This window comes from Dipodomys merriami, unplaced genomic scaffold (genome assembly GCF_024711535.1).
Source record: "Dipodomys merriami isolate MVZ:Mamm:240054 unplaced genomic scaffold, mDipMer1.0.p SCAF_35, whole genome shotgun sequence".
Taxonomy (NCBI): Eukaryota; Metazoa; Chordata; class Mammalia; order Rodentia; family Heteromyidae; genus Dipodomys; species Dipodomys merriami.
Window position 1 is genome coordinate 15,135,971 of NW_027205048.1, and position 26,137 is coordinate 15,162,107.

At 45.2% G+C, this 26,137-nt stretch overlaps 1 protein-coding gene across 1 annotated transcript in view; it reads right to left on the reverse strand.

Moving 5' to 3' along the window:
• The window catches only part of LOC138803857 (disintegrin and metalloproteinase domain-containing protein 12-like), a 274,347-nt gene that overhangs the window by 65,590 nt on the left and 182,620 nt on the right, over positions 1 to 26,137 (reverse strand). Inside the window, exons 5-9 of the mRNA XM_069987927.1 lie at positions 23,356 to 23,432; positions 14,251 to 14,437; positions 8,133 to 8,198; positions 6,602 to 6,673; positions 1,582 to 1,751 (exon numbers count right to left, since the gene is read on the reverse strand). Coding sequence (XP_069844028.1) covers positions 1,582 to 1,751; positions 6,602 to 6,673; positions 8,133 to 8,198; positions 14,251 to 14,437; positions 23,356 to 23,432 — 572 coding nt within the window. The remainder of the gene's footprint in view (positions 1 to 1,581; positions 1,752 to 6,601; positions 6,674 to 8,132; positions 8,199 to 14,250; positions 14,438 to 23,355; positions 23,433 to 26,137) is intronic.

Sequence of the window (26,137 nt, forward strand, 5' to 3'; positions counted from 1 at the left end):
GTTTTGTTTAGGAAATAATGGCAAAGATAAATGTCTGCACATGTTCAATACAGATGTGGTTTTTCCCTAAGCATTTCTGGTCTTAGTGTGTTGAATTCACAGATGTGGAACCGTCAGATATTGAGGGCTGACTGTATTCAGTTTATAGTAGTAGGCATTTCAGTCTTTATTCTACATCTAGATAGACTAACGGATGCAATCATATATGTAATGGCACCTGATACAAGCAATGATATCATAAAATGAATCATTACATGATACCTGTAATGAATGTATATACATAATAAGGTTAAATAAGATGTTAATTGCTTTTCCAGATGTTCAAGTTGGACAGATTCCTTGGGAGGGAAACACTGTAACAAGACATTCTGACTCAGAATACATGGAATGTACTTTTAATAGTTGAGGACTAATCAATGCATAAAATACAAGGAAACAAAAATATCTAAGGGGAGGACTCGTGTAAATGGCCAAAGTAAATGACCGGGGACTGCCAACAACCTCGGTGTACAAGTTGGCACTGACTAAGGCAACGACGGGGCTGGACCAGTTTTACTTCCCATATGTATTCAATAAACAGAGGAGAGCACCCTCCATCCTTGAAGATTTCACATGAGTGATCCAAGCTACACAAGAACAAAAGAGCAGTGGAACAAACTGCTTTAAGATTCCCATAAACATGTGCCCTGACACATGTGTTCCTGACACATTTGCTTTGTATCGGTGCAAACTATTATAAAAATACTCTCTTCATTTAAATAGAGAAGTATCAGAAATATCTCCACATTGTTCTGTTCTGTTAGAACTCTATGTTCTTGCATTTATATCTTGTGACATTTACTACTTGGACATTTTCTTGTGTCCTGCGGCCCTCTCTTAGTTGACTGGAGACTCCCCATGCAGGAAGTTACATGTAAGTATTGCTCACTATCATACCTGAGTCCTGTCAATGCTGTCTGGTTCCTAACAGGTACTTGATGCATACTGATTAAAGAAGAGACACAGGCTAGTAAGACTGCTAACCCTGTGGCAGACCTAGCCCTAGAAAACTAGGGAGTAACAGCTTGAACAAGGGAGGAAGTTATGCTTCTCCAGGCATGTGACAATATTCACCCACGTGTTTTGCCCTTACATCATCTGACACAAATATGTCTATATTCATATATTATATGTTTACATAGAAGAAATACTATAGTAAAATATATTATATATTATTTATACTTATTATTTTTATTATATTGTACATTTGTATATATCATATGTAAAAGGAAAGAAAATAAGTCTTTAAAATTAGTCAATTCTGGACAAGTTTATATCAAGAGTAAGCTGAGAAAAACTGGCAGAGAAGCAAAAGTCCAGGTTATTGAAAGGGGACTGGGGTCGGGTTTCCTGGGTGTCAAGTTGGACTTGTCCAATGGTTCCAGGGAACATGGTGCCGGCCCCACTGAAGTGGGCTGAGGCAGGGCCTCTTGTAAGAGCTGGTGCACGTTGAGCAGACGGGTTGGACTCTAGGGCTATGCAGGCACAAGCAGAGCCAACACGTGCCCAAGGCAGCTTTCCTTAAGCGACAGAGGAGCCTACCTGATGAGCTGGGCATTGTCGTGGGATTTGCGAGGTAGCAGCTTCATCTTCCTCCAGTCCAGAAATTCATGGAGGCTGGAGAATGGATCCTGGCTTATGGAGCATTTGTCAATGTCATTCCAGACCTCCACACCTACCAACACTATCCGAATGTTCAGCGGTCTGTAAAACTGAAGCAAACAGCCATCTTTGGGAGGGGAGTCATAGGGATGAACAATCTGAACTGAAGCTCAGCATAGACAGCCCTGTTTGAAGTTCATTTCCATGCCTGAGAGAAGCATCTCAATGTGCCTTTGTTCCTGTAGCAATAGAATCTAAGAACTATCTGATGAATTGGTGCAAAGAGATATGGTCACCTGATTATCGAGTGGTGGACAATTAGATGCTCAAGTTATTAGTCTTTTTATGATCTGCCCATATTTGTATGGAAGAGAACATTTCCATTTAAGTGTTCACATAGACACTGCCAGTTAATACTCATTGCAAGAAAAAAAACAATAAGTGGATCTGGATCATTCAGATAGGCTTGCCAAGATCAATAATTGGTTCTGTTTCAGCAAAATGTTCTGTCTATGAGGTACAGACAATGAGTCTGAATTAACTTCTCAGCCAAGAGCCAGCCTTGGCTGACACTCTTATGTTCTGTCGCCTATAATCAACGAGAAAGTTCAACGCAATGAACAAGTCAATATCTCTCAAGATAAAAAAGGCGCAAGTGGAGCCTTTCTTCAGGAACTTTGTGACCCTTGCCCCACAGCCAGAAGTTAGATCAGCCACTGGGGGAAGATCTGGGACCTACAACGCAGGTTCAGGCACACTGCTTTGTCCCTCACTTTTACATGGGTGTGATTTCAACAACACCCCAGGATCCACAGCTGATCCTGGGTTGGGGAAAAGCAATTCTTCTAATGGCTGAGGGATGGTTTTTGTCTTGTGGAAGACCAGATGGGCAGCGGAGAGGTAAGAACTCTCCATGGCCAGCAGCTGCCTCCAGATCAAATCTGACAAAGATCAGATGGCTGTGTGGTCACAGCAGGGGTGGGGCATCTGGGTTACCCTGTTGCCTGACATATGAGGCAATGAGAAGATCCTTGTCCTCTGAGTCCCCAGGTAGCCAAGGAGAAAGTTGTGGCTAGGGGCAGCAGCTTCAGCCAAACTCCAGATGTGAGCAAGTTCTGTCATTGCTAAAAGCATCTGGTCATCAAGTGACGGTAATCATAGAATTAGGAGCATTACATGCTGTTCCAATGTGCTGAGCTAAAGTGCAAGGAACTCCCAAAGGCCGAGTATCGACTGCAGATTCTGACCCACCGAGGTGGCTCATGCGTCTCCTGAGGGGCCTCGTGGTCACAGGGAGAGCACTGGGTCAGCAGAACACAAGTGGGGTATGAATCGCGTCACGGGACACACCGATTGCAGCCATCCAAGGAGATAACAATGACAACATCACGTTAATAATTTGGAGTAATCTTGCTCTGTAGTATGTTTTTAATCAAGAACAGCCTGTAATACCTTCTTGAGTTTGGAGTCCAGGCTTTCCAGGCAAATGGAAGACATTGGACTGCCCTGAACAATGTGCGCATGTGTTTGGCACTGTGTGCTTTGGGAGATTATGTCTTCAGCGGTGTCACTGCACAAAGGACAGGGATCAGAAAGCAAAAATGCAGGAAATCCAGTGCTGATGTTAACACCCACTGACTAAGAGATGTCCTGAGTGTCAAACATCCTGCCTGGCTTCGGGGCTATCATCTGAGAAGGGGACACTAAGTACTTCTCAGGAGCTAAGGTCCGCAAAGGACTAACTTGTCCCCCATCTCAGTGCTACTGTACAGCTTACTAGTGAATTAGGGACCTTTTCATAATAGTGAAGGTGTTGAGCAGACTTTATACCTAGCAGGATACAACGTTCAACCCCCTCTCCACACTTAGTATAACTGATACTGTCAGGAGTGCTGAACTTACATCAAATCAAGCATTGCTCAGGGTCCCTGTATTGCCCACTCCCAGTGTTTTTCTCAGGGCTGCCCACAGCTACTTTGCATTTTTTGGGCCAGTGATAGTGGTGACAGCTAACACATCACGGACATTGCCATGTCATGAACGCATTTCAGGCTTGGTGCTTATAGTTTTCGTATAGTCAAGACACAGAATCTGGCAGCTGCCAAGTAGCTGACTGAAGATCACAACTGCATGGCCCTATGTGGACATTGGTGGGGTGACTCCAACAGCGTGATTTACATGGGTACCTGTATGTGAATGCAAGGATTCCTGGCTCCAGACCCACGGAACAGCTCTCAGGCCTGTGCAGAACAACTGGAGCTTGCCCAGCATCCAACCCAGCTTGGGGATCCCAGAAACTATGTGGACACACAGACCCAGCTGGGTGAATCCCTTATTTACACGGTAGTGATGGATATTTGTTTAGCCCTTGCTATGGACTAGCCTTGGCTTGAGCAGGCAGAAGAAAGACTAAAATGTTCTTGATCTTGCTCAGCTGCTCAGAGGTCACCAGAAGGCTTACAGCCCAGGACACATCACCATTTTTCCAGTTCAGTTTTGAAATGGTAGCCTGCCAAACAATGGTGTGGACAGGAAGTCCAAGGGATGCTGTGCTGGACAGCCAAGGAAGACTTTCTAGAAAGAGCGGATCTAAAATGAGGGGGTAGAATTCCCTGGGGTCCAAGGAAGACTTTCAGGCCACGGGTTTGGGGGAGGAAGGAAAGAAGGCATTCATATGAGTGATGATGCCTGAATAAATTCAATACAGAGGAGTCCCGGAGCTGAGATTCAGCCTTAAAGACTTTCCAGTTGGTGCCAAACCCTTGACAAGAGGCAAGGATGGGTTAGAGGAAAGGGTTAAATAGAAGCTTCAGTGGTCACCTCCTGGGCGGGAACACACTCAGCTGTTCTGCTGAGATGTCATCAGGACCTGGGGAGAAGGTCTGGGGTTTGGCCAAGAAGCACAAGTATCAGACCTGCCTTTGGGTTCACTTACAGTGGTATGTCCCGCACATTTCAGACCTTTGTCACTCAGTCACTTCTCTGTTTCCAGTCTGGGCTGTCCTTCCTTCTCTCCAAGCCAAAGCAGCCAAGTAGTTATTAATTTAGAAACAGCCCAGCTGAGCCAAGATGTCAGCAAGTGAGGAGATGAGTGGGGGGACTTTCCCACATGGCGACGTGCAAAACTGAAGTGTGGGATGCTCAGCATAGCCTGTGGGTATTGTCGGCAGACTTCGATACACAGAGTCTGCTAAGGAGCCTGGGTAGCTCCCCTCGCCCCCCCCGGCCCCTGCCCACCGGGGGTACTGAGGGTATTGTCGGCAGACTTAGATACACAGAGTCTGCTAAGGAGCCTGGGTAGCTCCCCTCGCCCCCCCCCGGCCCCTGCCCACCGGGGGTACTGAGGGTAGATGAGGATGTCAGGGCTGGCTGTTTCTGTGTGCTTAGGAATTGTTCTGCCACTTGGAAACACAAGAACAGCCAGGCTGGCGCACACAACCGAATGAATCCACCAGGACTTCTCCAAGGCATGTTGTTCTTTAATTACCAGTGCTAGTTATTACCAAACTCCCACTTGCTCATTTTTAGTTTTGCAAACTGAAGCAAGATAAACCCCAGAATAATACATAAAGACACATAAACACAGAGGGCCAAACACATCACTGTTTCAAATGGGGTTTCAGCAATTTCTGTCTTGGTTTTAATCTAGTTTACAGTTTCCTTTCACTCCCAAGGCCTGAGAAGAACTGATGCTCTTTCCTTCCCTGCAGACTGAGGCCTTCCAGGCAAGTCTCGGGGTGTTAGCTTGGGCCTAGGTCAGGTGGTTAAATCTCCCTCCCGTCTACCAGTGTCTCGTCCTGCATTGACATCACAGGAGCACGTGGATGCGGTCTGTGCCCAAGCCCCACCCAAGCCACTGAGATCAGAAGCCCTGGACCGAGGCCTGGGAGTTGGTTCTCCAAAGAGTAAATACAACCCAACAAGCACAGCCACCTGGGAAGAGTCTGACATAATGACAGTGCCAATATTCAGATCAGTGTGAGAAGACTAGGTTTAAGTAGAGTCATCTGCCCCAGAGAGCCCAGGTTCTGTCTGGTGGGAAGTGTCAGACCATTTCCCTGCAAGCAGGTAGTGGAAGGATCACTTCACCAGCAAAGATGCCTTTGTTGGATGACATTCCCAGGGTCCTTTCTATCCTTGTGAAAGATAGGTTTCCAGGTGTTCTCAATGAGGGGCTGGCTAACAGCTGATGAAGGCTTGGTAGTGAGTCGAACCATGGAAGGGTGATTGGATCATGAGGGCTTTGACCTAATCCTTTCATGGGTTCATAACTTGATAGTACTAGTGGATGATATGACCATTACTGGCTTTCCTCATGGGAGGAGGAGATAGGTCACTGGAAAAGTGGCCTGGAGAGTAATCTCAGCCACTTCCTGTCTCTCTCTGCTTCCTGACCACCATGAGGTGAGCATCTCTCCTCCACCACACCCTCTCTGTCCTGATGTTTCTACAGTATCTCAGGCCAAAGCAACAAGAGCCAGAGGACGTACAATGGGAACCCCTGCAACCATCACCACAATACGTTTTCTGTTAAATTGTTCCTCCTAAGTATTTGTCACGACAATGACAAACAATTGCTGAGTTGGAAGTCTGTTTCAACGTTGCTGGGCATAGAATTCTGTGGATCCCTTATGGATGAGAGCTAGCCCCCAGGAACCAGCTGGAGCTTTCTTGACAGGGTCTAATGCATGCCACAGAGTTATGAATTTAAGGGAATCTAAGTCTAAGACACCCTGGTCAGCAGAATCTGGAGAAAGCTGTGCCCTGCAGTCCACCACAGTCTGGGCCACCATGGGTGGGAACCACATGTTCAAGGGAGAGGACACTGGAAGTCCCACTCTAGACCCGAGGCAGAACTTGGTCTTTCAGATCAGTCAGATGAGGTACACTGAATCCTCTCCTCCCCATTTCCAAACATTTACACAATTTGAGTGGTTTAATTAGCTGAAGAGAAACTTACCTTGTCAACGTGATTAGCGATCTCTATTAAACGCTGCTTAACTTTTTCCAGATCTTTTCCTTGCCTCTGAAACTTAACAATTTTAAATGTCACCATTAATAATGGTAGGCATATCAATCACAACTCATCTTCTCAGACCCTAAAATGTAAAGTCTTAGGCTTTTGAAAACTACCCAAAGTCCTCTAAATTTATGATGAAATAAGCTCACATCCTGCAGAGAACTTTCCCCAGTTGGGGATTGCCTGAAACTCCCTGAAATTCACCCAAGCCAAGAGCTTACAAGACAGTCACTTCTGCAATTTTTCCAGCCTCGCAAATGATGGAGATGGTGATGTGCTTTGGCAAAGAAAATACACAGCCAGAAGGTCGTTTGGAGCCATTTGTCATATCATCAACTTGATTTTAACTTCCTGAGAAAATTGCTTTATATTTGTTTTTAAAAATTAAACAGTAAAAGCAATAGAGGGTCATGGCAACATGTCAAACAATACAAAAGAGAACAGATAAAATGTTAACTGGGGTCTCTGTTCTCTTCTATTGTCTGACCTTCCAGGATGGAGCAGTTTTCTGAAACACTGTCAACCTTGTCTTGTACATGTGTGCTGAGTCAGTCTATGAGAAAATGGTACCTGAGTCATAATATGTGAATGTGACAATGAATGAATATCAACAAGATAATCTAAAAAAATTAATTCAAAGATAATTAAGAGAAGAAATGAACACAGGGCCAAGCCAATTCTCAAGACAGTAGGATTTCTCTGTTTTGTTTCTATGTAGCTTTTATCCATCCATCCATTCAGTTTTAGGACACACAGACATTTAAAAAGCTTAACTTTCCCCTAAAATGTTTCAGAATGCAATCTAAAATCACTCATCATTTCCTCCAAAGAATTCTTATTCACAGAGATTAACTACAGAGAAACTTTGGCAGTTGTTTGTTGTTTTTCAGACTTTCCTATTGTTCGTACCTTCAGATACTTTTTTAATATTCTTTAAAATTATAATTAATGAAATCAGAAAAATCACTTTTTCCATTGGTTCTCTCTTTCTTTCATGGGCTCTTTCTTGCTTGCTTCCTTCTTTTTCTCATTCTTCTCTTTCTTTTCTTCCTTACTTCCCTCCCTTCTTTCTCTTTCCCTTCATCCTCCCTCCCTTCCTCCTTCCCTCTCTTCTTTATTTCCTTTGTGCTAACACCAAGGCTTGAACTCAGGGCCTTATACTCTCAGTTAGCTTTTTCACTCAAGAATAGTTCTCTACTACTTGAGCCACTTTGGGCTTTTTGCTGATTAACTGGAGATAAGTGTCTAATAAATCTTTCTGCCCTGGCTGGTTTCAAACCAGGATCCTCAGTTCTCAGCCTCTTGAGTAAGAAGGATTACAGGTATGGGTCACCAGTGCCTGGCTGTTTCTGACGCTTTTTAAGAATGCATAGACAACTGTGCTAAAGCAGTAACTTGCTCAGTATCTGATTCTCTCTCATTCTCTCTTGCTTAAAACCAATAGCACTGAGAACATTCTAAAGGTTCTTACCTCTCGGTTGTCGGCGACAATAACCAGCTCGACATACTTGGTCATCTTGAGTGTCTCCCTTTTATGCTGTCAAAAGTAAACATGAGTTTAGCTTCCCTTCACATCTCCCCGCAGTTTCAGAGTATCGTCTATGTCCCTCTGCCCCCTCCGTCTCTGGTATCCCCTTCCTCGACAAGTTAACCTCCAGCCCCAAAAAGAGCTTCGTGAAACCGGCCATCCATTTCTGCTTCTACTTGGGAAATCTTAAAAAGCTGTTTAACCTTCCTGCTGAATCACGGATCGCAATATCAAAAGAGGTCAAGGTCAGTATGAAATAAAATGAGCACATTAACACAAAACCAAATGAACACCCAACGTTCTTTCTAGAAGGGGAGAATCTAGCTACATGTGGCACATGTGAAGATGACTCAACTCCAAGCTGGAAACCAGTGGTCCAAATGTCCCTGCTCTGAGATCTGAGACAGACAGGCAGGGCGGCGTACTTGGAAGCGGAACGGCAGGATCTGTGGGTAATCACTGTGGGGTCCACTCCTGGGAGTGTAGCCCTTGGAGCTGATCCTTTTGGTTTTTCAATCCAGGGGTAGGATTGAAGCTGTAGAGTATCCACCTAGCAAGCTCAAAGCCCTAAGTTCAAATCCCAGTACTGCCAAGAAAAAAAATCTTGTTCAAAGCAATGGAAGACTGGGGTGATCTGGAAAGAGGGGAAATAGCCAGAAACACAAGGGGGCAAGACATAAAGAGGTGAGACTGCAGAACAGAAAGAAACAGGAGATAAAGGAAGGAAGGAAGAAAAGAAGGGAAGGAGAAAGAGAAGGTGGGTAGAAAAGAAAGAAGGAAGTACGTAAGGAAGAAAGACAGGAAGAAAGAAAGAAAGAAGTCCAGCCCCCCAGGAGAGCTGGGTGTGGGTGGAGTGGAAAAGCGGGGTGGGGGTGGGGTGGGAAGGGGACTCATATCAGCTCCACTGATGTGGAGGTCCAGCTAGAGAAACACAGACCCTAAACAAAGCAGCCTCTGAAGTGGGTTACATTGTAATCAGGCTTCCTCAAAGGGCATTCCTGCTCTTCCCTGAATCACTGGGAGGATCCCAAAGGCATTTTTGGAAGAAATAAAGCAATTCATGGAGGGTGGTCTCCAAAAAGCAAACATTAAAAACAAAAAGCAAAGCCTTCTGTTTCTGCAATAACCCACAGTTGGAAGAAGTTGGGGCTGAATGGGTCTCCCTTCCTCCTGCCTGGAACTGCTGGTTATGACTTAACTACACTGACTGCTGGAGTTGAAAATTTGTTACAACTCTTTTCAGACAAAAGCAAGAAGCTAACAAAACCAAACCAAAAAAGCCTCATCAAACCAAACCAAACCAAACAACAACAAAAAAGACTTAAAGCATGCTTTGAATCCCATTTCCAGTCGTATAATCTGGAGGGACACATCTTTCATAGCACAATTCCCCATCAGTCCAGGATCTTTCCAAACAGATTTTTATAAGGAAAAATGTTTGTATGATAGTGGCCTGCCTCCCCACAGACTGCCCAGCTGTGCTGATCTGTGGATTTAGGTGTCCCTGAAGAAATCTGCAAATCTGAGCAAGGAAAAATAAAGCACCAAGAAAGGTGGAATGTCTCATTCTTTCACAATGTTGCAAGAAAGAAAGAAAAATGTCCAGATGTTGTAACTGTATGTATCAGCAGGTTTTATGGTGATAACTATGTACTTAAAAAGGGGAAAAATCAGCCCCCGTGGGGTCCAGTGTGCAGGCAAAAATGAGACACTTCTGAAGTGTGAGGGGTCTCACCTCTTTTTTATTCTTACTGAGGGGGTGTCAAAGAAGGAGAAATCTTGCTTTGGCTCATGATCCCTCCACCTACCCTGAACAAATTCAGCTAATTATAGAGAAGAGAATACAGCTCTGGAAATAAAGAAATAAATTAGTTTTCCACTGAAGAACTCATTGAGGAGGCTCTGATTGTTGAGACTTTCACAATTTCAGCCTTGGAAGAGTAAAATCAATGGCCAAAGGAAGGATATTTCCAACTGGCCTAGAATCATTGTTTAGAAAATACACAATTCCAGATAATGAAAACAAACACATGAACACAATTTTCCTGTCTCTGCAGTTTTCAGAGAAGTCCACATTTTCTCATGAATTCAGAGAATTGCAAACTCAGAGAGAAGCTTAACCACATCATAATGAAAAGCCACAGGGGAGAGGCTGGTCACAGGCTTAAATTACCACCACATGATTCCTACCTATCTAGGCTGTCCAGTTTTCTTTTTAAATCATATTTTAATTTGTGATATGGAGAGCAACACTTGAAACTGGTTGCTTGACTGAATTTTCACTTTTGAACTTGTGGCAAAACAAAAAACACCCTCCCCCACCCCCAAAACTCATCCCCAAACAGGACCTGTGAGAAAAGCCCTGCAGTCTGTCTTTTCTCCAACGTGGGCACAGAGGCCTTCTTCAACAGTTACTCAGGAGGAAATCAGTTCCCCTGCTTCTTAAAGTGACCACAACCAAGTTCCCAGAGGCACCCTGCCCTCCAAACTGCCTGCCAGGGACCCTGGCTCTGATATCTTGACTCAAGTTAGGAAAGCAAGCTGAGAATGGGGTTACAGTATGTTCTCATTAGACTCCCTCCTTCATATGGCCAGACCATTTGCATTCACCCCACAGGGTCCACTGGGAGCCCCCAAGTAACCAGATGGGAAAGACCAAGGTCATTGCCCCTCAGGTCACCTTCTCTTGGGAAAAGGAGGAGGAACAAAGAATTAACAAGAGTCAATGTGGTGTGTGAAAAGTCCATGGAAGAAAACGAACAGGAAGCTGGGGGTTAGATATGACCAGAACAGCAGATTACCACCATATGGAATCTGCTTACACAGATAAGATGGTGGCTGGGTACCAGTGCATCCCGGGTACCCAGCAGCATCTCACTGCCCTGCTGTCCTCTGTGTACCCAGAAGTCCTTGCAAACATTTCTTCCCAGAAAAAGCTTTTATATTTGATGCACTATTTTCTATACTAATGGAGGGGAACCACAGAAGGGTTATCCCTAAAGAAAGAGAAATTCAACTGCAATTTCATTTTGCCTTTGGGATGTATTATGTGATTCTCTCCAGTAGCAGACTTAGCCTTTGCCTTTCTTACGATGCTTGCTCAGATAGATTTTTTTTTGCCTTGACTGCATAAAGGATGGAGAGGGAAAGGATGAGTACAAGTGAGTTGTGAGCAGTGGGTGCTTTAGGCTGGACTTAAAATTCTCAGAGAGCAGACCAGGAAGTTTCTGTCTCTCTGCGCCCTTTCAACTTGGCTCTTTGCAATCGAATGCAGTACCAATGTACCAATGACAAGCTATTGCTCAGGCTCCTCTTCCGTGTGGAGTATACACAGAGGGTAGATCAATTTCTGATGCTCGGAGAAGGAAAATGCAAACCTCTGCAGAAGAGTCGCAGACTGTGCAGCCAGCTCGGCAACAGTTAATGTTGAGCAGGGGCAGGAAAATGCTGGGGTAAAGCAAATGTGTTCACTGTGCTGCATAAACAAGATTAATTAGCTGTAGTTACACTGATTTCTTTTTTTAGTATAAAATCAAGGCAGCAAAGTGAGACTAGTTAGCAGCCTATAACTCAAAGATGCACTCTTCATATTTATCACAGGTGTTATCCAAAATATCCTTCTAGCTAATTCTAGCTCTGCAGATTTCCTCCCTTTACTTAAAAACTATTTTGGTACCAGTTTCATTATCTTCCTGCTGTTTAGGTCACAGATGTTTTCTCTTGCATAAAAGCCTATCAGAATTATTTCAAAAGTGACAGGGAAAAGAGACTGGGTATCCAGGCCTTCCTTTTGCAATGTAAAGGTTCATTTACACTTCAATATGCATTATTAACAAAATAGTCTTGTTATTCAGTTTCTTTCCATTTATGTACAAACCAAAAGGACTGGAAATTATTTTGTCAATCAAAGTGTTTGAGGACTGTATGCTTAAAGAATTAAAATGTGGCTGGCTGGTAACTACAGATCAAGTTTGTACTTCTAAATGAAATGGTAAACCTATTTGAGTGTCATTTCAACTGTCAAGTTAAAAAATTGCATAACTCGGAGAGCAGGCTTTGGACAAGCGACTCACAGCAAAACAAAATGTAAATGTTCTGCTTTGCTGATGGCTTTAAAGTGACATCTTAACCACATCTTATCCAAGGGCTTGAATCAAAGGCAAATGTGTTTGCTGAATGAAAGGAACTCACATGGGACCACAGAGGTGGGTCTCTGTGATTCTAACTCTTCAATCCATCATTCAAGCAAGATGGGGAAAGAAAATGCTCCCCAAGCAGCTGGGGCCGCTGCCGCTGCTGCCGCCACTGCCGCTGGGTATATGGAAGCTCCAGGCCCTGGGATTGTGATACAGCCTCCCCGGGCCTCTGCATCAGTGCCAAGGCAACGCACAGCCCTGTAATGGGGCCCACTACGAGGGGAGTTCAAAAGCCCCACAGAACTGTGGCCCTGGTGGCTCACGCCAGTAATCCTGGCTACTCAGGAGGCTGGGATCTGAAGATCACAGTTCAAAGCCAGATTGGGCAGGAAAGTCTGAGACTCTTATCTCCAATAAACCACCAGAAAACTGGAAGCACCGCTGTGGTTTAAGGTGGTAGAGTGCTAGCCTTGAGCAAAGAGCTCAGGGACAGCGCCCAGGCCCCACGTTCAAGCTCCAGGAACGACAAAAAAAAAAAAGCCCACAGAAGGAAAACTTACTCAAAGAATGCATGTTAGATGTATGCGAATGTCTGCTAAAATGAACCATTTAAAAGCAGTGGAGGGGAACGGACCCCCATCCCTAGGTATGACAGGAAGCCCAGGAATAAACTGTGGAGACTAACACTAATGAATTCAGAGAAAGTTTTGAAAGACCCAAGATTAGTAGTCATAAAATGTTGAAGGCTAAGCAGTGGTCCACTCAAGTTAAAGTTGAGAAAGATAAAAATATGCTAAGAGAAACATAAAGAGCACATTGCAAACAGAGAGATGAGAGACATCTTCTGCGTGATTCTTTTTCTTTTTTCTTGTGTGTCAGTGCTGGGGCTTGACCTCTGGGTCGCATGCCTTTGCTCAGCTTTTTTCACTCACTGCTGGTGCTCTACCATTTGAATCATACATGCCTCCAGTTCAGCTTTTTACTAGTTATTTGGAGATAAGAGTCTCATGATCTGCCTGTTTCTGCGGGCTTCGAGCCATGGTCCTCAGATCTCAGCCTCCTGAGTAGCCTGAGTTATAGTCCAGTCAGTGCACCTCTGTGCCCATCTCTGTGGGCACAGACTGAGGAGGAGACAGCAGGAGCCCACTTCACTAAGACACTCCTGGTTACAGAACAGCCATGGATGAAGGAAGTTCAAGAGTTCATTCTCTTCCTTCCCATAGAAGAGCTGCTAGAGAGTGAGTCAGAGTCCACCTTTGTCTTGTGTGCCACAGTGGGCAGGAGCCTGGGTCCTGCCCGGGTCCTGCAGGTGTACTCGCACCGCAGGTGCGCATGGAAGGTAGGATCAAAGGTGACTTGGTCAGCTCTACCCCTTTTTTTTGGACTTGTTCCTGGTAATATTTGGGGTTTGAATTCAGGGTTTCATGCTTTCAAAGCTGGTGTCATACCACTGAACTATGTCTCCAGCCTTGTTTTGCACTAGTTTTAGGATAGGGTTTTGATTCCTCCCTGAACTTGTGTCTGAGTTGTGATCCACCTACCTTTAGGGTTTCCATTATCCCTAGGATCACAGGCACACACCCCCTTGTCCAGTTTTCCTTCCTTGTAGACTTTTCTCTCTGGGCTGGCCTCACACCATGATTCCCCCCTCCTCACCTCTACACACACACAATCTTAGCCTCTTGTGGACCAGGGGATGACAGGTGCACAGCACTGGTACACTGCCCCCAGTATATCTTAACGAGACTGGTGATGGAGCTCTCAGTCCATGATGACACTGGCCACATGGTTTCCACTGCTCTGATTAGTGGGATTTCCATTTCCTAGACACAAAGTCCAGTGTCAGAGCTTCTCTGGGTCTCCTGGCATTGGGTATCCATGCCTGAAGCCCTCCAGAGACAAGGGAGCTTCTATGTCCTTCTTACCCTTCTTGCCTGCATCTGGGTACGTGCCGGAGACATGGCAGGCGTGGGGAGGCGGGTTGTGTTATGGTGCAATCCACACGACCCCCAGATGCCACTCAGGTCCTCTGCGGGGAAGAGCTTGTATCTGTTGGTGGCATTTTTCATTGGCTCTAAGATGTAGGTCTGGTTTTCAAACACAATAAGTCCCCTGTTGAAAAAGAAATGACAAAAACACTCATTTTTAACAACAGCTCCTCGCTGATGGTTGAAACATAGCTCTTAATGAAGGAGAGAAATATCACTTTATTTAGACTCTCACGCCTTAATCAGAAAGGGAATTTTCTGTGCTGAGTGCCTGCACACATTCATTTTGCAACCCAGAAAGGCAAGTCGGAGAATTATTTTTTGAGTTTGAAATATTTTATGGTAAAAATAGACTGCATTTTACCTTCGTGCTTTCTTGTTTTTTCCTTTCTTTTTTCTTCTGTCTAAAGATATATTATTAGGAAGAAGAGTCTAGAGAAAAGATGTCTCATTGCCGATAACTATATCTGAATTTGCAGACCCAACTCAGAAGGGAAATCATCCTTTTCTTTTTAAAAGATGATTCCTGCATCTAAATTATTTATCATGACCAGACATATTTCCTAAATATTTGAAGAGATTCAGATATAAGGAGGGAGGCAAATATATGTATGTATGTATATATATATATATATATATATGCATGGTATTTTCATTTATTTAATTTGTAAGAGATGTGCAAACACAAGTGCTCTTACAAATACTCAAAGCATGGAGCTGTGGCTTGGAGGATACAGTGTGCCTCCTGGAGGAGTGGACAGCCTTTCACAGGATCAAGAAACACCATGGCAAGGTGAGTCCAGCGGCCAAGGGGAGAGTTCCAGCTGTGCCGTTTACCATCTGTGCGACCTGATCGTGCTTCATAATCTTATCAAACCTTGTGTCCTCCACTAATACAGTGGGGCTCACATTATAATGCTATTTATTGCTCAAAGTTTCTACACCATCCAATGAGAAATACTAGCCCAGGCACCAGGTGGTACCTGAATGGTAGCAGCTGTTTATGAGTTATTCCAAAGATGGACAATTTTAGGGAGATACCATTCTTCTTTAACTCATCTAGCCATAGGTTTACTGGCCATCAAGGCCTCCCCAGTATGAAGTACAGTATTGATGAGATCAGTATACTTTTGGGAGAACCAAGAACCTTTGAGCCACCACTGAGGATTAGACATAAATGAACAGATTTGTTTTTAGTGGACAGAGTTTCAAAAAATGCTCTAAGTGGCAGAGTCAGGGGTAGCCTTTAGCCACGAACCATGACCCTTGTCATGACTTTCTGGTGCTGAGGCTGAGGCCCAGTTCCATTATGGAAATGAGCAAGGATGGCCTGGGATTGAGCTTCTTTCATGAAGTAAGGAACCCTGGTGTAAGTGCTGGCTTTCCTTTCTTTCTCTTCCAACGAGAGACAAATGAGTCCTTTCATTTGAAAGGTGCTTGCTGATGCTGAGAGTTAGGTTTTCTGGGAGCAATGGTAGTTGGGCCAGAACTGTCATCTGCACAGCTCACACACACCTCACACTTTCTACTGTTCGGCATGGCGACCACAACTCCGCCCTTTGAGAACACATCATGCTTTCATGGGAAGTTCATCTGGCTGTAAACGGACACAACCACCACAGTGACTCAACCTTGCTTGAGACTCGAACCTCCTTAAGACTTCCCCGATGTGATTCATGGATGCATTATGTATTAACCACAGAACTTTTCAAAGTATGTTAGCAGATCAGGCCTGAGAATGAGACAGACAGACTCTAGGTTCTGGGCTTTCAGTCTGACACTTAATTTATATTTGAGAACACCCCTAATCCTCAAGAAACACTCATCACTCCATTCACTGTCCTTTGATCATCCCAACTGATTTCCAAAGCAAGGACCAAGTAAAACGTTCCTATGTTGCTCATACTACTCACCTTATTTCTTTGGTCATTCACTCTCCCTGTTGATTGATGGCCTACTATAGGAGTCTATTAATAAAATGACTGAGCTTCCAGACTCAAATGGTATGGAGGACAGAATCTTGAAACAGTCAGGTAGCTCCTTTGAATGGAGCTGATAAGCAAGTATACACTAGCCAACTTCCACTGGTTTAGCCACAGTCCTGTTTTGTATGTATCATAGGCATTGGAAGAAACAGATGCCTCCTGACTGGGATAGTTGTATTCTGGGCCAGAGGACAGCACCAGAGAGGGAAACTGGATTAACAGGGAAGAGCTATGTTCCATACAACCAGGAATCAGAGCTCTGGATGCTGGAGGAAGAGCTTGGAGTAACTAAAAAGGTTCTGGGAATTTTTAAAGATCCCACAGATGATTAAAAGCCATTGTGCGTACCTCTTCTTTTTCCCTTACAAAGTAGCAACTTTGAGTATCTCCAAATCAATAATTCAGGTATGACTCTACCATGTGGAATGTCTGGGTCTTTTTTGTTGAGCTTTCCTTGTGAAATCAACTGGACATTGCTAAGTTGAGGGTGGGGAACAGGAATTTGTGTTCATTAATGATATGGACTTTAACAAGCTTAAATTAAGAAAGAGAACTTGAAAGGCAAGGACAATTAATGTAGGAATCTGGATTTACAAGAAAATGGACTTTCTCACAGTAAAAACAAAATAGCACCATAGCCTTTCATGTTGTATTGTGACTTTTCTGTTGTGCGTTTACTTAACTATCTAGTCGGGAGACTTGACAGTAAAATATGTCACCAGTGCTTGAATCCTGAGGAGGAAACTGCCGAAAAAGTTTTTCTACTTAGTGGAAAATTTCTAGAAATTGTTACTTGGTTATAAAAGCATTCTCCTATCTCTTTTTATCTTTTAAGTCATCCAAAGGCAGATGTGGAGAAACGGGGTGAAGGCCGTCCCTTTGCTCCACAGAATTGGCAGCCTATGTACAGCATAATTAAATAATTGCTTTGGACTGTCTTGGGTATAATTAATCATTTAGCTCTAAAGCTTGCTGGAAACAACGGGGGATACAGAACTCAAGCACTCAGACTTTCCGAGATGTGAAAATGTGATGTTCTCACAGTCCTCCCGGCCCTAAGTTAGATAAGGAGATGCAATTTGTTTTAAGTTGAATATCATAGATATTTGGTTGTAAACTTAAAGTTGGAAGAATCTCAGAGTATGGAATATAAATCCAGCAGACTTTGAGGGTGTGTGTGTGTGTGTGTGTGTGTGTGTGTGTGTGTGTGTGTGTGTGTGTGTGTGTGTGTGTGTGTGTGTGTGTGTGTGTGTGTGTGTGTGTGTGTGTGTGTGTGTGTGTGTGTGTGTGTGTGTGTGTGTGTGTGTGTGTGTGTGTGTGTATTCCTCCACCTCCACCTCTTAACTGTGTCATTATCCCTATCGCTCTATGAAGCTTCATGTATCAGAACATCCACCACTGCCCAGGGTGCCCAGGTGGCTTAAGGCAGAGCCAGGGCCAATCCAGACCTGGAGGTCTGAGGCTAACGCTCCTCAACCCCACACTCACCTGCCTGCCTCAGCCTGTTATCTCAGAATAGGGACAACAGCAGTGAAACAGAAGCAGAAAAGACAGGCCAGAGACGGGCGCAGCTGCTGTAAAAATCAACCGACCTCCCTTCAAATGGAAATTCTTGCTATTCTTTATTGAACAGAAATGAAGAGGAATCTGTCAAAATGGTCAGTTGACTTGGCTAGTTTTGTGTGCAAAACCTCAGGGGTTCTATTTTCCTTCAAGGTAAGTCTTTGTCCTTCTGAAAATTCAGTTTTTAATCCAGCATCGGTGGTACATTTGGCAACCCTTCAGCTTAATGTTACATGAGGCTGGACTACCTGTAATAAGACAATGATTAGAAACTATGAATTATCCCAGCTTGTTCAATCTTCTACTGCTAATCGCATCTCCTAGGAAAGAACTTTTGGTCTTAATATTATGTTGTCAATCACAAGTTAGAAGTATGGTTGACATAAGATTTAATTTCAGTGCTTTTTTTCTTTCTGAAGTTCATGGGTAAAAACAATATCCTGCCTCATATGTGTTTGATAAACTGTAATGACAACAATATTAGCCAGCACATCATGAGCACCATAAGGCTTATTTTCAATAAATGGTTTCCATGGAAACTACTCATGTATAAGCAAAACAAATATTCATTATTCCCACCAGGCACAAGGTTAGATACCCTACCATCAGCTCCTGTTCCGAATGAAATGCACAAGCAGGGCAAGGGCATGACCAAAGGAAAGGCTTACGTATTAAACAGGTGTTTATGGATAGGCAATACAGGCTGAATACCTTGAATGAAATGATTGCAAATTCTAAATGCACGCCATTCGGAAACATGTTTGGTCCCAGGAATTTCAGACGAGCTATTTTCAATCTACTGGCGCCTCAGGAATAAGAACAGCTTGGTGACAAGTGTACCATGAGCCAGCCAGCCACCTTAAAGACGATCTTCACCAGCATGCTTCGGGTAGTGCCAAGTTCACCCTCTTAAAGCAGGCAAGCCAGTAGGTTTTTAGAACAATGAATTGTGCAGCTATCATCCCTGCCTAATTTTAGAACATTTTCATCAACCTGAAGAGGGTTTGGACCAATTAGTGGTCATCCCACGCCCCCATCTTACCCACAACAAGCCACGCTCCTGTCTAATATGGACAGCAATCCTGCAGATTGCTGGCCCATTTTACTAAGGAGGAGAGAAGAATGAGAGGCCCAGGTTACTGGGGGAGGGGACTGAGCAGTGTTCCTCTGAAATGTGTGTTCCCATGCTCATCCCTCTTACCTTGGAGTAGAGCCTAAAATTTAGAAAGAGGGTCTTGACAGATGGAATTAAATCCAATATCTTAAAAAACGAGATCATTCTGGATCATTCTGGGCCCCAGATCTAGTGACATGCCCTTCTGAGAGACAGAAGGGCTGACACACATGCTGGGAGACAGTGGCTCACACCTATGAATCCCAGCGCCTCAGGAACCTGAGATCTGGAGATGGCAATCTGAAGCCAGCCTGGGCAGCAGAGTCCACAAGATTTCATCTCCACCAAGCAAGCTGAGAAAGCACTCGAGGCCCTGTGGTCACATCCTGGAACTGGGGGAAGGTGACAAAAGAAGGTCAAGTGAGGACAGAGGCTGGAGCTGCAGTGGCACCTCTATCAGCCGAGCCAAGCCAAGCCTGCTGGCAGCTAGGACAGAGAGGCACAGAAGGGCTTCTCCCTTGAAGTTTCTGGAAAGAATCCATCCCGTGATACCTTGAGCTTGGATTTCTGGTCTCAAGAACAGGGACAGAGAAAAAGTTTGTTGCTTAAGTTGGCACTGGTAGAGCCACGACTTGTCCCGTAAGCTGTTTGCTGCCCTCGGCCACACCGGTGGTCCACACACCTCCTCCCCCCGGCTCCATCACCCCAAACACACACTTGCAAAGGAGCAGCTGGTTCTAAAGGCTGAGTTCAGAGCAGTGCAGAGCTGCCCGGGGACAGCGTAGCCCTGACAGGGTCGGGGTGAATAAGCAGTCCCACCTAGAACCAGGGCCTTGAGGGGAGTTTTGAGGGGCAAACGGGCCTGAAGAGGCAGGGAACACAGGCCTTGGATGAACAATACAGGAGCAAGGAAGGTCGGGGTTCACTCAAAGACAGAGGAACCCTTGGTGGAAGTGGGGGTCACTGCAGATGGACAGTGGGAGCCACGAAGGAAGGTGGGGTGCTGGTGTGGGGGACCTCACATGGGATGCCGGGATGCCAGGATGCCAGGCTCTCCTGGTTCCATTCAGTTTCTTGTGAGTCTTACAGCTCTGTGTTTAGCTCATGTCTGACTCCTTTCCACCTCAGGCAGTTTCCTCATTTCTTCTGGTTTGCTCTGTGTGGTCAACAGGTAACTAATAGGTGAGTCAGCGATCAATAAACATTTGCAGGACTATCGATGAGCAGGCCAGGAAGGGCACTGGGGACGGAGATGACCAAGCTGTCCTTGTGAGGCAGGAGCTGGCCGACAGGGGGCGTGTGCAGGGTCTGGGTGGGTAGGGGTTACCGGAGCTCCCCAGAGGTCAAGCTTGGGGCCTCTGGCAACTCAGTGGCAGAGAGTCTGGGGGAGTCAGCCTGCAGACCCATCCAGGAGCGCAGTCTGAGACACGTGGGATTTTGTGTGGCCCGGTAGAGCTGTGGACTCAATCCTGAGTGATCATCAGGAGTGGCAGGACAGACTCAGAGCTGGTGGGGACAGGATCATGACCATTTCATGTCCCCATTGAAGTCCTAGCCTGTCCACAGGAAGAGAGAAGGCAGGAGAGGAACAACGCAGAATTCTGGCTAGAAACACATGGCTGAAGGTCAGAGGGCAGCCAGGGATGTGAGTCAGAAAAGGCTGAGAGAGCAGACGGCCATGAGGGCAAAGGTGAGGGACAAGGACAAGTTGGCTTTACTTCCTTTCTATGGTAGGACCCACTGCGCCTTGAGGGGCTGAGGACCTGCAGTGAGCAGGATAGAGATTTACTCATACCTGCCCACGGGGGCAGGGGCGGGGGGAAGGCACATGATCCTGCTGAGCCTCACGGCATGTCTGCAATGGGCAGTGGGACCCCGATCCTGTCTAACGGACAGGAAACTCCTCAGTGTGCTGGACCTTCCTGAGGCTTTAGCCCATGTGTCTATGAGTCTTTGGATCAAGCCAACATCCTGGAAAACACCTGTTGGCCCAGGTCAGAGGACACTGGAGTCAAGTGCTGAGGGGTCTGGGAGGACCGCTGTGGCCCCACCCTGTGGAGGATGCCGCTCAGCCCAGGGCCCATCCTTCCTCTGTCCTGGTCCCACCTCCCCCCCAGGGTAGTTGTCTTCCAGTTTCTCAGCTGAGACTCCTGAGTGGAGTTCTTCAAATGTGTCCATTGGCTTTGTTTGTTAAATTCTAAACAGTGATTCTGCACCCGCTTGCGGCAGGCATTGTACAGTAACTGCTTGTTCTCACGGATAAATTACAAATGAGTGTTTTCATTATCGTGTGTATCCTGGGTTCCATGGCCTACAACACCGATCAATTCTACCCTTTGAAAAAAGAAATGGATAACTATTTAAACAGTGTAGGGGCAAGAATTAGTCCTGTATCATATTTGCTTTACTCTAAAATTTGGTACAGTAAAAGTCACATGACACAACTAAAATCAATGTGGTACTTCCAACAAGACCATCATCCAGGCCCTTATTTGTGTACTAACTGCCTCTCCTCTTGATGCTTTTACTCATTTATTTACTTTTTTTATTTTGTGGTGCTGGAGATCACCTCCAGGATCTTGTATTTTGTATATTTAGGCAAGAGATCTATCATGAAGCAAAACCCCAGCCCTTGCTATTTTTTTTTTTTTTGGTCGGTCATGAGGCTTGAACTCTGGGCCTGGGCACTGTCCCTCAGCTCTTCAGTTCAAGGTGAGTGCTCTACCACTTGAGCCACAGCACCACTTCTGGTTTTCTAGTGATTTATTGGAGATAAGAGTCTCATGGACTTTTCTGCCCGGGCTGGTTTTGAACTGCGATCCTCAGATCTTAGACTCCTGAGTAGCTAGAATGACAGGCGTGAGCCACCAGTGCCTGGCTGCCCTTGCTATTTTTATGTGACTGAATTTCTAGGAACACTTTGTGGGACCCCTCCCATCCGAATCTAGGAGCATCCCGAAGCCCTTACCACAGGGCAGGTGGGGGCAGGGTGGGGAACTCAGGGAAGGCCCAGTTCAAGGCTGTCTGAGTCCTGGGAGGTCCCAAGAGTTTCAGCCTAGTTCAGAACCTGCAATGATGGGAAAATGCAGGCTCACTTGGAGCAGGAGCCAAAGTCTCCTTATGCTGATGCACAAAGGAGCAGAGGGGACCAGGGAAAGGTGTGGTATGTGCCTGTGTGTTGTGTGCTGTGCTGTGTTATTTTGTGTATATTAAATGATTTGTGCTGTGTGTGGAAAGACTGTCATGTCATGTGCCTGTATGTTACATTGTATGTATACTGTATTATTTGTGGTATGTGTGTATAGAGAGGCTGCATGTGTTATTACATGCCTTTGTGTTGTGTTGTGCTCTGCTGTGTGTGGAGGGGCTGTGTCTTATTGTATGTGCCTGTATGCTGTCTGGTGTGTATATTACACTAGGTGTGATATGTATGAGAGGCTGTGTGTTGTGTTGTGCTGTGTGGATTACATCCTTTGTGTTGTACAGAGAGGCTGTGTGGTGCCATCGTATGCACGGATACTGTGGCATGTGTGTTGTGTGTGTGTCTGGTCCCCAATCTCCCAGGATGTCACAGTTGCCACTGACAACACTGCAACCCTGCCTGTAAACTCAGGGTGTCCATTCACCCATCCCCCCTCAACCCTCCCGCAGACCCCAGTCTGGTGCAGTGGGCCCAAGCCCCCCAGGATGTGGAAGATAAGCTGTTAGTGCACCAACTCGATAAATAAACCCAGTAAAAAGGCTGAGGCAGCTGGAAATTCATCAGACAAATGGTTTTCCTGGAGAGCTCAGAAGAGCCGAGTGATGGCTACCAACTGTGATTTGGGAGGAAGGGCTGGAGGGAGCCAGGGGCTGCCTGCGCAGCCACAGAAGGTCTTTCCTTCTCTTACTTCTTGCATTTGCATATAACATTGCTGCCGACCCCTGCTGACCCCTGCCCACCCACACCTATGATCAACTGACCTTGGTCAATGTTACATTAATTCCTTTATTTATTTTGCTTTCTAATGAAAGGAGGTCTTCCCTTTTAAGTTTTTATTAAGCCAACAGCTCCGACGTTAATACTTAATGTCCTGTCTTTTATCACTGGGAATTATTAAGCATCAGAGCTACAGAAGTGAAAAGTGACTCACAGATGTTTGAATGCTGGAGCTCAGCTAGTTTAGTCCTTGTTAGCCCCCAAGGCCCGGGAATAGCGCTCAAGAGGAGCTGAGGGGCAGGGGGTTGTTAAGATCCTGGGTTAGCCGTGCGGTGTGAGCACCCACATGAGCGTCATCCCTGTTGCGACCCAGCATGCTTAGTGCTGCGAAGAGAGTGGGAAAGACAGAGCTGGGTGGGTGTGAGCTGGGGGCCAGAGCTGCCGTGGCTATGGCCACTTACCTGAGACCAGAGCAGATGCTGAGGCTGACTGTGGAATCAGCGTCGCCTTGCACGTGTCCGTGGTAGTAACAGTGACCCTGCAGTAGAGTGGAAAGGGTTCGGTGATCACAGGCCCGCCACTGCAAAAAGCTACCTGCCTCCCATCCGCCATCCTCTCCCCTTTCTCTCTCTCTCTTTCTCTCTCTCTCTCTCTATATATATGTATGTATACATACGTATATACATATATACATACATATCTATCTATCTATCTATCTATCTATCTATCTATCTATCTATCTATCTATCTATCTATCTATCTTTCTCTACTGGGCTTGAAGTCAGGGTCTGAGCACTGTCCCTGAGCTTTTTTTCATGCAAGTCTAGGGCTCTACCACGTTAGCCACAGCTCTGTATTTGCCTCCCCCCTCATCTGGTTAATTGGAGATAAGAGTCTCATGGACTTTCCTGCTAGGGCTGGCTTTGAAACATGATTGTCAGATCTCAGCCTCCTGAGTATCTAGGAGTACAGGCGTGAGTCACCAGTGCCCAGGTGCAGTCTTAATGTCTTAATATTTAATGCTAAATGTAAGGTGAGCTGTCAGGATCTATGGCTGGAGCGTCTGAGATTATCAATAGGGCTTCGAAATGCATCCGTTTCATCGCTGCCTCTCTGACCCTTCCCGACCCCAGGAAAGTGCTAGTGCTGAGTGCTGCACAAAATCAACCCACAGAACAAATCACGTGGCTGTCGACATTCATCCCTGTATGAATTGTCTTTGGTAATGAGACAAGGCGCAGCATGGGGTATTTAAGCACACTGTAAAACAGAACAGAACAAGGCCTAAATCTATGGCCTATGGAAATGGAACAACAGCTGAGAGGAAGGGGGTAAAGGAAGAGGGGACCGGGCTGAACAAGTCTGTCTCAGCAGGAAGGCAGAGCAAGAAGGTTCTAAGTCTGAGACAAAATTTCCTGTGGGGCATGCCTGCACTAATCTGTTCTTTAATGATGTTCTCTGAGAAACCACAGAGCCTGGCACTTTCTTAGTGGAGATAGATATCCATCCAGACTTGAAGGTTCATTTTACTGCTGAACAAATCCTCTTCTGCAGCCCCAATTAAGTGCCCAACCAACAAGTGTTGGCTGGCACATGCTCAGGAGTCTCCACTCTAGTGCTGCGGGGTGAGGGAGTGGGAGGGGCTGCTATGTTGAGGGAAAAGACCCCTGCTCTGCTGTGCCCATCTGTGACTGGCTGCTGCACTTGCCGGCATAGCAATTCACTAAGACTTCCTTTCTAGGCCAAAGGACTGGATGGGTTGGAATGATGGACACTGGATAATGGCGTGAGAAAGGAGTGAAGATGCTGCTGCTGTCACACTGTGGAGAAGGGCATTCTGGGATCATCTCTAAGGAAAGGGAGATAGGAAGACCGTGGGGAGATTTGCTGTTTTTTTGGTTTTTGTCTGGTTGTGGGGCCTGAACTCCAGGCCTGAGCACTGTCCCTCAGCTCTTCAGCTCAAGGCTAGCGCTCTACCACTTGAACCACAATGCCACTTCCAGCTTTTTTTTCTTTTTGCTTATGTGGTGCTGAGGAATCAAACCCAGGGCCTCATGCATGCAAGGCAAGCGCTCTACCACTGAGCCACCTTCCCAGCCCCTGACTTGCTGTTTTGTTGGACTTTCTCTTGCAGATTTCAGAAGCTCTTTATACATATATACACACACATGAACACACACATATACTATATACAGGATATTAATATTTTATCTAATTATTATGTGTCAATTGTCATTTAACTGTTTGGAAATCCTTTGTTAGTGTTTCTGGTTTTCATAAAGTTATCTTTCTTTTCCTGAATTTTGCAGGTTGCTTAAGGTAGTTTTCTTTCAGGTCATAGTTATGTGCCTTAATTTTTTTTTTTTTGGTTGTATTGGGATTTGAACTTGAATTTGTTAGGCTGTTTAATAATGGAGCATACCACCAGTGCTTTTTGTTGTAGTTGGTTTTCAGGTAGGATCTTGTACTTTTCCCTGGGCCTGCCTAGACTCTGATCATCCTACTTCTATTTCTCATGCTGCTGGGATCACAGTCATGTACCTATTTTCTATTTGTATAGTCTTGCAATTAGCTCTATGTGGAAGTTAATATCTGCAACTGTGGGGTTGGAATCCTACCTTCTTGTACAAACTTAGCCAGTGATATTCATTGCCTTTTGTCCTTTCTTCACTAATTTGGGGGTACTTATGGCTCCACCTGTGTATTCTCTAGTCAATCCTAAATTTTCAGTCCCTGTGTTAATGCCACTTTTAAGCGACAGTTGTTCTATATTGTGCTGTGGTATGTAACAGAGCAAGTTCTCTTTTAAAATTAAGACTGAATTCCCATACCACAGATGTCATCATTTTAAAGCTTTCAATGCTAGTGTTTTATGGTCTACAGTTTATATACCTGATTTCCTCCATCACTCCATTCAATAGGAATGTACAACAGTCACCATTCTCTAATTCCAAAACATTTTTATAGGTCCCCAAAGAAGTGTAGAACCCCTCATACCCCTCCCCCTGGCAAATTTCCCTTCTATTCAATGAATTCTCTTGCACTGCTCATGTCATACAAAGGGAATCACACAGTATATGGCCATGTGTCTGGCTTCCTCCATTCAGCATAACTTACTCGTGTGATAGCACGTATCAGCTCTTCATTATTTTCAGCTCTTTCATTATTTTCTAGACAGGGTCTTATATATTTGCCTGGACCAGCCTGGACTGCAATCCTCCTGTTTATACTTTGGCATATCTT